The 13,334-nt window shown below is 56.4% G+C and overlaps 1 protein-coding gene across 1 annotated transcript; it reads right to left on the bottom strand.

Moving 5' to 3' along the window:
• Positions 1 to 890: 890 nt before the first annotated feature.
• On the bottom strand, positions 891 to 12,817 carry PYGM (glycogen phosphorylase, muscle associated). The gene is made up of 20 exons (XM_070360343.1): positions 12,499 to 12,817; positions 11,339 to 11,440; positions 11,174 to 11,252; positions 10,986 to 11,089; positions 10,477 to 10,608; positions 8,927 to 9,038; positions 8,760 to 8,842; positions 8,201 to 8,344; positions 7,791 to 7,883; positions 7,398 to 7,544; positions 7,100 to 7,263; positions 6,695 to 6,809; positions 6,058 to 6,159; positions 5,566 to 5,713; positions 5,203 to 5,261; positions 4,935 to 5,076; positions 4,285 to 4,492; positions 1,703 to 1,837; positions 1,425 to 1,491; positions 891 to 1,311 (listed from the first exon to the last, which is right to left on the bottom strand). The coding sequence occupies exons 1-20, from the start codon at positions 12,739 to 12,741 to the stop codon at positions 1,162 to 1,164; spliced, it is 2,529 nt and encodes an 842-aa protein (XP_070216444.1). The 5' UTR covers positions 12,742 to 12,817; the 3' UTR covers positions 891 to 1,161.
• Between the last annotated feature and the right edge of the window lie 517 nt (positions 12,818 to 13,334).

The following is a 13,334-nucleotide window of genomic DNA, read 5'->3' as shown; positions in this document are numbered from 1 at the left end:
GGGCCTCGGGGTCTGGGGATGTTGGGGGGAGCTCCCGTTCGCACCGGAGGGACTGGGGCTCCGGAAGCCTGGCTCCCCATGGGGCCGGATGAAAAGGGGCGGCTGCAAGCGACGGTGGGTTCTTGCAGCTAGAAAATTGGAGCTCGGAGGCCTGGCTCCAGAGAAGCACATGGGAGGGGTAGCCGCAAGCGGCTGGGGTCCCCACAAGCCGGGCCGAAGGGAGTTGGTAACCATTTCCGGCCGTTCAGGTTCAAACACACCCGCTGTGAAACCACGGGCCCCTAACAAATCTCTGAGGCTTGCCCCTCCCTGCTACCGGGCTGGGGAGGCGGGACCTCCCCCACAACTCAATCTTGGTAATACGGGACCTAGAAGCAGGCCCTTTCGGGACCCCAAGTGAGGAGGGGCAACGTCGGCGCAGCCTAGATGGCCCCCGCCTGAACACTCCCCTAGCTTTGGACCTAGCGTAGCCACCTGCTTAGAGACCCTTAAACGCCGCAGTGGGGCGGGGCTAAGGGCGGAGTCAAGAAGGCGCCAACCACCCGGGGACTCCTCCCCCTCTTGAGCCCTGCCCCCGACAGCGTGGATCTTCCTTCAGCGGTGCCGGAGGCCTCAGCTTAAGGCCCTGCTCCCGTCCCGGGTGGGCCCCACCCGGACGGACGCCACGCCCCCGGCCAGCCTTGCGGGCCGCTGACCTAGTATGGACACAGCACTGGGAGGAGAGGCGCGCAGGGTGACGCCTGGAAGCGGGCAGGAGAGTCCCGGGCCCCACCCCCACAAGCCGCCCCCCTTTTGAGGGGATGCACCTGCCGCGGCTGGGGCGAAGGCACTGTGATTGCGCAGCTGCTGTGCCGCCCAGAGCTAAAAATATTTCCCAGCAGAGAGGGGAGTAAGGAGGCTCCCCAGGAGAATCAATTTATTGGGGAGTGGGTGCGGTTGGTCAAATCCATAGACGGGAGGGCCTGGGGAGCCCGAGGACAGTGTGGGAGCAGTGTCCTTCGTCACGCTGAACACTGGGAGCTCGAGGATGATGGGAAATGGGGGTTCCAAGGAGAGGGTTAGAGATCTAACTCCAGTACCCCACCCTCTGGACGAGGAGCTGGAGCTGGCCCAAGGGACTGCAGACAGACTCAGGGGCAGGTTTGGGTCTGGTCTAGAGGCTCAGATCTTCTCATCCGGGGCCGGCATGCGCTGGCGGGTCGGCTCCACGCCCCAGATCTCCCTGGCGTACTGGGCAATGGTGCGGTCACTGGAGAACTTGCCAGATGTAGCTATGTTCCGGATCACCATCCGCGTCCACTCTCTCGGGTTCTAGAGGCCACAAGGAAGCTCTGGGTTTGCTCTGCGAGTGGGATCCCCACCTTCCACCTCATTCTAACCAGGGCCGCCAAAGCCCTGCCAACCCCTGGCCCAGGACCCCTCACCTTGTACAAGGCACTGACTCTTTCCTGGCATTTAACGTACTCTTCATAATCCGCAAAGACTTTAAACCTGGAGGGGAATGGAGAAGTGGGAAAGTCTCCTGGGGTTGAGGGCCAAGCCCATCCTGTCCTATTGGATTCCTGAGGACCTAGACAGTGATGCTGCTTCCAAAGGAATGTGGCCGCAACTGCCGTGAAGCCATGTCCAGCCTCTCCACTGCTCCTGAGCCCTATTCAGCCCTGCAACCCCACGTACGCGGGTCCCTGGCCCGCCAGCTCACCGGTCATGGTGCATGAGCATGTTGACAATGTCCTTGAATAGGTCAGGCTGTTTGGGGGAGAAGAAGCCACTGCTCAGCTGGTCAATGACGTGCCGAAGCTCAGGAATCCGGTCATAATACTCCTGGGCATTGTACCTGTGGGGGAAGAGCCATAGTCAGCACCCTGGAAAGGGGTTCCTGGCTCCTCCTCCAGCAAATATCCAGAAAGGTCCAAGCCCCAGGGTGAAAACTCAGGTCCAGCCTGCTACTATCCTCTCTACAGCTGCTGCACTTGCTCCGGAAGTCCTTCCACTCTTCTTCCCACACACCATCACTGTCACCCAACAGGTCTGTTTCCTCCATAAATGGCTTTTCTTCCCCACCATCCTAAGTCCATCCTTGGCCTCACTTTCAGGCTCCAGGAGGAGCCAACAGGTACATCCTGAGAAACATCCTTAAACTCAAACTCTCCAGCCATGTTCATCACTGTCCTGGCACCAACTTTCCTCCCCTAGGGTAGGAACTACTTCCTACCCAACGACTTCCTGGGGTAACACAATCACTTCCCGAGCCACCCAGGTTCAAATCTCTCCAGATCAGTTTCATCTCCTTCCTTCCCCTCTTCCAACCAGAAACCATGGCCTCCTCCTCAACAGTGTCCCTAACCCCCATCCCCAGCACTGGCCTGCTGTAGGGGACTCCCCCTGCCATCTGGTGCCAGCCCCACACTGGTCCTCCAACTGGACATTCCTCCCTCCAGTCAAGCCTCCATCCTGCAGCCAAAGGTGTCTGTTTGGAGTCTAGTTCTGAACATGCTGTACTTCACTCAAAACATTTCACATTTCCCTCCTATCCAAAGGACCAAGTCTGAACTTTCTAGTCAAGCCCCACAGGAGAAATTCCTCTCAATATTTAGTGCCTGCTCTTGTAAGCTGAGTGTAAACTGGTACCAACTTTCTTGGAAATGATTTGACAATGTGTATCAGGGGCTTTAAGAATGCATACTTTTTTGACTCAGAAATATCCCCTTCTAATAATTATCTTGGGCTTCCCCAGTGACTCAGCAGTTAAGAATCTGTGTGCAACGAGGGAGACACAGGAGACAAGGGTTTGATCTTTGAGTCGGGAAGATCCCCTAGAGAAGGGCATGGCAACTCACTCCAGTATTCTTGCCTAGAGCATTCCATAGAGAGGAACCTGGCAGGCTACAGTCTATAAGGTCACAAAGAGTCGGATGTGACTGAAGCGACTTAGCACATAGCAAGCATAATAATTATCTTTAGGAAATAATTAGAGATGTGGACATCAGTGTAAAAGATTGGTCATCAAAGGGACATTTATACTAACAAACGAGGAAAATCAACCTTCACGTCCAACTATATGGAATTAGTTAAATAAGTATGGCATTTCCATAGGATGGAATGCTATACAAACATTTAAAATATTTGAAAGACTATTTAATGACATAGAAAATGCTTCAGCAATGTTAAGATAACAGGATTCAATATTGTATATATATTATTTCCAACTTTTAAAAACTACACAGGGACTTCCCTGGTGACACAGTGGTTGACTCCATGCTCCCAATGCAGGGGACACTGGTTCTACCCCTGGTCAGGGAACTAAGATCCCACATGAAGCACAGTGCAGCCAAAAAATTAATTAAAATTTTAAAAAACTACATATATATACACACACATATAAATACGTGAAGAAAAAGAGAACTGTGGCTTTAAATCTGGGGGATGAGATTATGAAAGACAGTTTTCTTCTCTGTAGCTTTGTATTTTTCCAATTAAAGAGCATGGACTGCTTCTATGCTAAGAAAAGAATCATATTTTAAAATAAAATGTTAAAAATGTAATGCCAGGAAGATTGTCTCCGAAGATCTGCATTTCTGACCACAAACCCAGGTATAACTTAACTACCATACTCATGTTTCCCTTTTTGCCATGGCTGCCAGGGAGCTGAGAATTTCATTTTACTCCCAATTCCAGAAATGATATTATTTCTTTGAGTTGATATTATTTTCTCTTCCTTTTCCTTCAGCTCTGTGTTACTTCTGTCTCTGCTCATTTCATTCAACTTATTTGTTATGCTACCTCAAAAGTTTTCTAGACTTCTGATGGCCATAAGTAAGACCTTGTGCAGGGACTTCCCTGGTGGTCCAGAGGTTAAGAATCCACCCTGCAATGGCGGGGACATGGGTTTGATCCCTGGTTGGGGAATTAAGATCCCACAAGCCTCGGAGCAACCAAGCCCTTGAAACACAGCTAGAGAGTCTAGAGAGTTTGTGCACTACAACAAAAGATGCCACATGACATGATGCAACCAAGATCCCACATGCTGCAACTAAGACCCAAGGCAGCCAAATAAATTTAAAAAAATGGACTATCAAAGAGTACATAGTAAACCGAGTCCAAAAACATGAGTAATCAAAACCATGTAAATGCATTAAAGTGTTAACTCGCAAAAAAAAAAAAAAATGACCTTGCGCATCCTGGACCAGCCTTTCCAGTGGTGCCTCTTGCTCCCAGCTTTACCCTCCAGCAGTCCCACCTTGGGGCCTCCTGCCCATGGACTAAGAACTCTGCAGCCCTTACCCTTTCTGGTCAAGCCTTTCCACGTCCTCCACCCGCATGCCAAAGATGAAGAAGTTCTCCTCTCCTGCCTCTTCCGCCATCTCCACGTTGGCCCCGTCCATGGTGCCAATGGTCAGAGCCCCGTTGAGCATGAACTTCATGTTGCCAGTGCCTGAGGCTTCAGTGCCCGCAGTAGAGATCTGCTCAGAGAGGTCAGCAGCCGGGATCACTGCGGGGTGGCAGCAGGGGACACACTCAGCTCCAGGAAGAGCCCGCATGTCAGCTAGAGGCTCTGAAGTTAGTCTGGTCCCAGGCCTGGCCAGATTCAGAGTCCCCTCCCTCCAGCCCTCCAGTCTTCACCAACTGTCTCCTTCTCACTGACCCCTCTCCACCTCTTGTTGATTCTTGAACATCTGGGATCTAACCTGGACTCCTACCACCCCCCAGCTCCACTGTGTGATTTGAAGGGCACTACTGAGGCCCCTCTCCCCTGTAATTTCATCCCATCTTGCGTGACATTCCACCACTAAAGGAACATCCTCATGATTTGAGTATTGTCCTCTCCAGATTCTTCTTTAAAGTACCAGTACCCCAGGAAGAGGAGATTAATATCTCTTCCAGGGACTGAACTCATCAGAGCTTCCCTAGGGTCCCCACTGGAGGCACCCTACCTTTCTCGGCCAGCGAGACTCGGTAGTTCTCCAGGAAGATCACACGAAGGCGGTCTCCCACCACCGGGTCGTGGTTGACCACATCCCCAATGGCTGTGATGAGTTTGATGATCATCTTGGCCATATGGTACCCAGGGGCAGCCTGTGGGGGCACACTTTGGGGTCAGCTCCACAGCCTGGCCTCCTACCCCCATCCTGCAACCCAACCAAGCTGACCTCAACCTGGATATCAAAGGACCACAGCCATGATCCGGGCTCAGCCTCTCACCTTCCCTCCAATCATCACAGTCCGAGGCACAAAAAACTTATTGGGTTCCTTCTTGATACCTATGGAGAAACAGAGGGATCCAGTGAATGGGCCAGGTTTTCCCTCTGGGCTGTAGCACCTGATGGCATCCAGTCAGCCAGGACTGGGCTGGGCAATAACAGGCCTGACTTGGGCTAGCTTGGTGACCTCATATCTGTCATGTCCCCCCTCTCTGAGCCTTGGTTTGCCCATCTGTGAAGTGGGGATAATTCCATGTCCCAAGAGTTTCCCTGAGTACAAAGGAGATGTTGATGGAGAAGTATGCAGTATGCTGGGAGGTACACAGAGGCAGGAACAGGAGCCAGAGGGAAGCCTGCCACTCACGGTTGTACAGCGTGATGACATGGAGGCAGTTGAGGAGCTGGCGTTTATATTCGTGAATCCGCTTCACCTGGATATCGAAGAGTGAGTTGGGGTTGATGTGGACTTTGTATTCCTTCTCCAGGTACGCGGAAAACTTTAACTTGTTTTCCTGAAGGCAGGAGAGGGGGAAGAGCTCACCAATAGGCCTCAGCCTCAGGAAATCCTACATTCTCATTTCCTTCCCAGGAAGGTGAGGATAGAAGGCCACTTTGCCACCTTCATCCACTCCTGCATCAGGGCAGACATTGCTAAGCAACGTCAGCACTCTTTCAGTGAGGTCAGATGATGCCTTCCCACCATGGACTGATTCCAGGCAACTTCTACCAATGGCCTGAGGTTGCAGCAGAGATGAGCTCCATGGGCCATTCCTGACACGGATGTCCGGCCCTTCCAGCACTCTCCACTCTGGCCCCAGCACAGGTGTCTGTCCCAGTTTGCAGTGCTGCTCCTCACCTGCTTCACTTTGGCCACATCCCGGATAAAGGATTCATCATCCACATAGGACAGCAGTTTGCGCAGCTGATCCAGGTCTGCGATGTATTCCTCTCCGATGCGCTGTAGGGAGATGGCGCTCAGTTAGGCCCTTGGCCCTCCCCTGTCCTCCTTCACAAAGGGGTCCTTTTCCAGGTCAAACAAGCAGAGTCCACTGCCAACAGCGCCTTCTCCTGCAGCCTCCCAGCTAGGGGGCAGGGCACGTACGCACTTCTCTCCTCCCTTCCTGACCTTGAGCTCGGATGGCTGACGCCCATCTGACCCCCACAGGCCCTCGTCCTGGCCTTTTCCTCTCACAGGCAGTGACTTCGAGGGCCTGCAATCTCTGCTCCTTTCTGGTCTTACTTAAGATGTGACCTGCTGATAACCCTCCATCAGGCTGTGAACTTCCTCGGGTTGACCTTCACAGCCAGGGCCTCCATTAGCTCACATAAAAGGTGGTTCCCCTCCTCCAGACACATGCAAGGCTGGGGAACGCAGTGCAGAATGGATTTCAGCCCTCAGCTGGGCGCCCTCCAGGGAACCACACACACAGCCGCACCTGGCTGCGCCTTGCAGTGACTGTGCTGACCGCTACTGGCCATCCACGACTTCTCACCTCAGCAATGATCTCTGCCAGCCCAGGGTTACACATCACCAACCAGCGCCGAGGGGTGATCCCATTGGTCTTATTCTGGAACTTATGAGGCTCCAGCTCGTAGAAGTCCTTGAAGCTACAGGATAGGGTCAGAAGATCATCAATCACCCCTGTGGAATGAGGGTCTTCTCCCTGGGGCCCCTACTCTGATTGCTTGATGAAAGGGTCCTGGAGGTGAAGGGGAGGGGGGTGCTGTGTGTAAGAGGGGACATCCCAGAACGGGACTGGATTGGATAGCAAGCCTGTGACCCTCGTAAGAGCCGTGCTACCTGTGGAAGGAGCCAGCAGAGGGCGGCTCTGAGTGACCAGTACCAGGCAGTGGGCGGGGCCCAGCGGGAGGGGCGGAGTCTGGGGAGCGGGTCTCACATGGTCTTCTTGAGGATCTCCGAGTGGATGCGAGCCACGCCATTGACGGCATGAGACCCGGCGATGCACAGGTGTGCCATATTGATGCGCTTCACCGCGCCCTCCTCCACCAGCGACATGCGCCGCAGTCGGTCTACATCCCCTGGGAACGCGGCTGCCACCCGCTGTGCCGGGAGAGACCAGAGCTAGGACGAGGACCCAGAACACAGGTTCCCAGCCCCTACCCCCAGATCTTCGCCCATAGCCTTCCCCAGGCCCTCCACGTCCCCACCCTCCACCCCAGGCCTTCTCCACTCACGTTAAGGAAGCGCTGGTTGATTTCATAGATGATCTGGAGGTGCCGCGGCAGCAGGGTCTCTATGAGGTGCACAGGCCAGCGCTCCAGGGCCTCGGGCAGCACCGTGTGGTTGGTGTAGGCACAAGTCTTCACAGTCACTTCCCATGCCTGACAGGTGGGGTGGGGAGGCAGGACCCCCGGGGCTTAAGCCGGATGGCTCTCCACACACACTGTGCAGCCAAGAGCCCCAGCCCTGCCACCGCCAGGCCAGGTTCTAGGATACCCGCCTCTGGGTCTCACACCCCTGTCTGTTCAGTGGGGGATCCACCCACATCTATCCCCTCCGCAGAGTGGGAAGGGAACCCTGAGATGGAGAGGGTGAGGCAGGAGTGGGGGAGGGGCCCCGAAGCCCACCTTTTCCCACTCCAGGCGCTCCTGGTCCACCAGAATCCTCATCAGCTCAGGGATGGCCAAGGAGGGGTGGGTGTCATTGAGCTGGATGGCCACCTAGAGAGGAGGGGTGTGGAGGACGGTTGGAGTCAATCTGGGCCCAAGGCTACAGTCACTGTCTTTTGCCCCTTCAGAGCACCCCCTGCCCAGGGCCCCTTGTGGTTCTAGGTGGAGGCCCTCAAGGGGGTAGTTGTGGAGCAGGAGGAAGAGGAGAGCGGATTATATTGAGGATCCTCAAGCAGATACCCCTCACACCCACCCCCAGCCTCCACTTCTTCATCTATTAAATGGGCGTTGCAAGCTCAGGCTGGAGGTGCGAGGGAAGGCACCACTCACCGGAGGTATAGAGACCGACCCTCCCTGGGGCCTGGTACCTTATCTGGGAAGGCATCGAAGTTGGTGCGCACGGGGTCGAGGCAGCCAAACTTGGAGGACTTGAAGCGGCGGATGATGTCCTGGAGCGTGGCAGCCACTACGAAGTACTCCTGCTTCAGCCGCAGCTCCTTCCCCTCAAAGAACTGGGGACAGTGCGAGATGGGGCGGAGTCAAGGTGGTGGGCGTGGTCTAACACTGCTGTGGGCGTGGCCAGGAGAGACTCCCACCCATCCCGAGATTCCTGAGACCTGAACTGCTCCACCTCAGGGACCCAAGAGTCTTTCTCCCACCAAGAAGCAGCAATGCAGTTGGGTCAGGAGGGAGGGCTACAAGGACCAGGAGTATTGTGGGTGTCTCCAGGGAAGAGCTCCTCCAAAGAGCCACCCCCCACCCCCAGATCCAAGCATCCTCACACTTAAAGAACTGGGGGGAAGCACAGGACACTCAGGGGCCAGCAAGATGCCCTGGGTGTGAGCAGGGCACCAGCAGGTGTCACTCCCCCTCCTGCCCTCTCCCACGCACACTGGCTTCCTGTCCCCAGCCCAGGGGGTAACATACGTTGTCGTTGGGGTACAGGACCCGTGAGATGTTCTCAGCCAGGTTGCGGTCCAGCACGGCCTGGATGTAGCCACCGACATTGACTAAAGAACAAAAGCGGGAACGGGGTCAGGCTTGGGCCGAGGGGCTCCGCAGCGGGAGGGGCTGCTGACTCCGGCGGAACTCACAGTCCTTGAGGTTGAAGTCGTTGGGGGCTTTGGCAGACCACAGGCGCATGGTGTTGACCACGTTGTTGCGGTAGCCAGGCACGGGTGTGTCGTAGGGCATGGCCAGCACCACCTGCGGGACACCCCACCTGCTGTTCAGAGGCGGGCCTCTGCTGCGTCTCAGAGGCCCTGAGAGCTGGAGCTCCATGCTTTGTCCCTGCACTCCGCCAGCCAACTCCGGACCACAAGCAACCCCACCAACCTCTCTGGGCCTCGGCCAAAAAAAGAGGACATCCCGGTGCCTCCCCACACCCCCACCGGCCCCCCTTGCTGGGCTGTTGTGAGGATTCCAGGAGGAGGCAGGGATGAGCTGAGACCAAGGTGGGCCTCTGTTGGTGGCCACTCTGCCATGGTGGAGATGCGCTGGCCACCTGGCCTAGGCATAATCTAGAGAACATTCTGGACTCCTGGAAGGACTGGGAGATCATGGGGCCTGGCTGAGGGGGTCATAGAGGTCAAGTCCATCCAAAGGTTAACCACAGGGCTAATTAGCAGTGACTAATGCTGGCCCCACCTCCCACAATTAGCAAACATCAATGTGCATGCACGCTGAATGCTAAGTTGCTCATTTATGTCCAACTTTTTGTGACCCTATGGACTGTATCCTGCCAGGCTCCTCTGTCCATGCTCTGTCCAGGCAAGAATACTGGAGTGGGTTGCCATACCGTCCTCCAGGGGATCTTCCCAATGCAGGGATCGAACCCATTCTCCTGCATTGCAAGCAGTCTTTACTGCTAAGCCACCAAAGCCCACAAACATCAATAATTGCTGCAAATAACTGCCAGCTACCACGGAGAAAGGGGTGCACCCACACCTCCTTCCCCAGCATTAAGTAGCCTCTGACTGGAGCAGAGCAAATGCTGCAGCTCAGAGAGGGAAGGGACTGGCCCAAGAGCATACAGCTAGGAGGGCAGCCAGAGCCCTGCCAGACCTTAGCGTGGATGACAGCGGAACAAACTCTGGGTTCTGAAAGCCTCGAGGTTGCTGTGCAGCCATCTGGAGGCTGGTGAGCTGCAGCCACAGCAAAAGGACTGGTGGCGGAGCTGGGGTTTGGACACCTGGTTTAGCGGTAGGCTCCCACCAACCTGCTCTGTGACCTTGAACATGTCAGTTGCCCTTCCCAGGCTTTAGTTTTCTCTCCTATCCCCCTTTTGGGCTGTTGGTTTATTTCCCATCAAGCCCCCAGATCAAATATGCAGGGGAGCCGAGACTCTGTGATTATTTTGGGCAGTGAGGAGCAGTGGTAGAGCAGGGCAGTGTCTCTCCTCCTCCCAGCTCTTCATGTGGTCTGGCTCCCCTGTAACCCTGTCTCCAGCCTCTCTGGGTTCCAGCTGTGTGACCTCAAGTAAGTCACTTAACTCCTCTGAGCTCAGTGGCCTCCGATATAAAATAGCACTCGGCCCAGTAGCTTCCAGGCTCTTCCTTTGCTTCTCTCTGTTTCCTCCAGAACCTCCACTCCTCCTCCCCTCCGCCTCACTAGATCTTCCCCTGCTCCCTGGCTTCCCCCTCACCTGTGTGTCCACCCACTTGGCCCCCTGGCTGGTGTGTTCCACTCGGCCATAGAAGTGCACCGGCAGCGTGAACTCAGGACGGGCCTTCTCCCAGGGGTTGCCGTAGCGAAGCCAGTCATCAGCTTCCTCCATCTGAACCGCAGGCAGGTCCGGGGAGAAAGGAAGGCAGAGTCAGAGCCAGGCTCACACCACAGCAGATGGTGGGCAGAGCAGGAGCCCGCAGCCCTGGTATGCCCTGTACAGGGAGGGTGTGAATGACCGGCTCTGCGGTAGGTGGGCCCCTAGTCTGGTGGAAGATCCGATGGGGCTCTGTGTGTGTATAAGAGTCTGAGACATTCTACAGCTGTGGACCTCCTGTCCCAGGAGCTGACAGCTGGCTAGGGGCTGGGGGAAAGGGCAAAGATGCTCTCCACCCAGGCTGCTGGGGCTGCTTCTGGATCTATGTGCAGATGAATGAACAAATAGCCATCTTCATCATAACCACAAGGTCAGGGCCCAAAGTCACTCACCTGCCAACCCCCAGAGATCTTCTGGTTAAAAATCCCAAACTCATAGCGGATCCCATAGCCATAGGCAGCCAGGCCCAGTGTTGCCATTGAGTCCAGAAAGCAGGCTAGGGGTGTGCAGGGAGGTGGATATCAGAGACCCAACATAAAGGAACACTTCTGCCCAGTCCCCTGGCACCCCGCTCACTTACCCGCCAGCCGGCCCAGGCCCCCGTTGCCCAGCCCTGCATCCTCCTCGATTTCCTCCAGCTCCTCCATGTCTAGGCCCAGCTAGAGGTGGGAGGGTATAAGAGAAATCAGGGCCAAGGGCCAGCAGGTCAGTCCCCCATCCTGAAGGCATGCCCACCCCTGCACACCTGATAGGTGGCCTCGTCACAGGCATTCTCCAACGCCAGGTTCACCATGGTGTTCTGCAGCGTCCGGCCGATGTAGAATTCCAGAGACAGGTAGTAGATCCTCTGTCCGGAGAAACAGATGGGGGTGGGGGAGGGGAGGGAGGGTCAAGGCGGCCCCCTGACATTCAGCCAGGCCCAGCTGGGCCTGCACCTCTCACACCTGCTGCCCCACTCCTAGGCTCCAGTGGGTTCCAGCCCTGCCTCCAGTTTTCCTGCCTTCTCAGGCTTTGGGACCCAGAAGGTAAGATACTGGTCTCAGCATTTCATCTGACTTTGGACAAATCACTTTTCTTCTCTGAGCCTCAGTTTCTTCATCTGAAAAATGGGGCCATAGCCACCTCAGGGGGCTGAGGTGCTTAGGAGAGGTGGGAACCCCTTCCTTCACACACATGCCTGCCAAGAGCCCATCAGGAAGTCAGGACACAGGGAAGCACCACCAAGAGCTCCTGAAAAGGGGAGGCCAGGCCCAGAGAGAGAAGTCATTGGCTCAAGGTCACACAATGACTCAGGGCTAGAGTCGGCCATCTCCCTTCCTCACAGTGCCCAGCTCCCCTTGGCCCTCAAGCCTCAGTCCCAAGAAGGGGGGCGGAGAGACTCCGGTATCCAGGATGCTGATGGTGCTCGGGCTCCTGGTTTCCTGGGTCCCCTCCCCGCCCCTCCCCCACCCCCTGCCCAGCAGTGTCAGGTTGCTGACATTTACCAGTGACCCCAACAGACACTTGATCTCACCACCCCAGCTGCGCCCCACCCGGCACACCAGCACACCACACACGCGTTCGGTAGAATGTCCTTCTACTCAGGATCCAACCCAGGCCGCGGGGTCTTCCTGCCCACCCCCAGCAGCCTCTCCATTCTCTGACTGAGCGCTGAGCCTTTGCAACCAGCCTACCTGACTCGAGGCCCCTGACCTGCCCCCAACTCCAGGTTTCTCCCCTGGGTGGTCCCAGCACCCATTGCACCTGGCACCCCTGGATCGTCCAACCTCAGGAACCCGGAGGCACCCTTTCTTTTGCTGCAGAAAGTCCTGACCCCAGGAAGGGCCCGTCATTCAGTCCAGATCTCCCAGCCCCCAGGGCAGGGCCCCCCAGCCCACTGCCCACCCGGGGTGCCCCAAGCAGCACCTTGGGGTCCTTCTCGTAGTAGTGCTGCTGCGTGCGGATCCAGCGGCCCACGAGGTGGTCTCGCACCGTGTAGGCCAGCGCGAAGTAGTAGTCTCGCGGGGTGGCCACATTGCGGTCCTTCACAAGGGTGAAGTGTAGGTGCCGGTTGAAGTTCTTCTTCAGCTCAGTCACATTCTCCACACCGGCCAGGCCACGCACGCTGATCTGCTTTCTCTTCTCCTGGTCTGTCAGGGGCCGGGACATGGCTGCGGGAGGGTGGGCTGGACTGACTGTGCAGACGGGTGGCCTGAGCGGTGCCTCCAGCCCAGGAGTGGAGATCCCCAGCCGGCTGGTGCTTTAAAGCCTGGCTCCGGGCAGCTTGCCCCACCCCTTCCCTCAATGGGAGGGTCTTGGCCCGGCTCCTCAGGGAGCTATTTTGGGGTGAGCGGAGGAGAGGAGGGGCAGGGCAGGGCCAGGGCCAGCCTGGCTCCTTCGCAGCCCTGCACTGACCCACTTCCTCCAGGCCTCGCGCACTGGCACTAGGGTCTGCTGTCTTCTGCCCCGGCGCCTGCCTTGTGCAGGGTCGCAGTCAGGATGCTGCAGGCAGAGTGCTGCCTTGAGAGGCCGGAAATTTGACTGGAGCGGCTGGGCTGTGACTTTGGCTGAGGCTGCCCTGAATTCGGGTTATGGATGAAGGATGGGGTCTGAATGTGGGCCCTCAATCAGGGCTCCTTGGAGAAGCCAAGGAGGCTGTCGAGGAGGACAGGTGTCAGGAGGCCAAGCCTGCAGCAGAGAAGCTTGGCTTCAGTTGACTTTCACACAACAGGCTACACACCACGGGCGGGATGCTCTCCAGT

This window comes from Bos mutus, chromosome 22 (assembly GCF_027580195.1).
Source record: "Bos mutus isolate GX-2022 chromosome 22, NWIPB_WYAK_1.1, whole genome shotgun sequence".
Taxonomy (NCBI): Eukaryota; Metazoa; Chordata; class Mammalia; order Artiodactyla; family Bovidae; genus Bos; species Bos mutus.
This window is presented reverse-complemented; position numbering and strand designations above follow the sequence as displayed.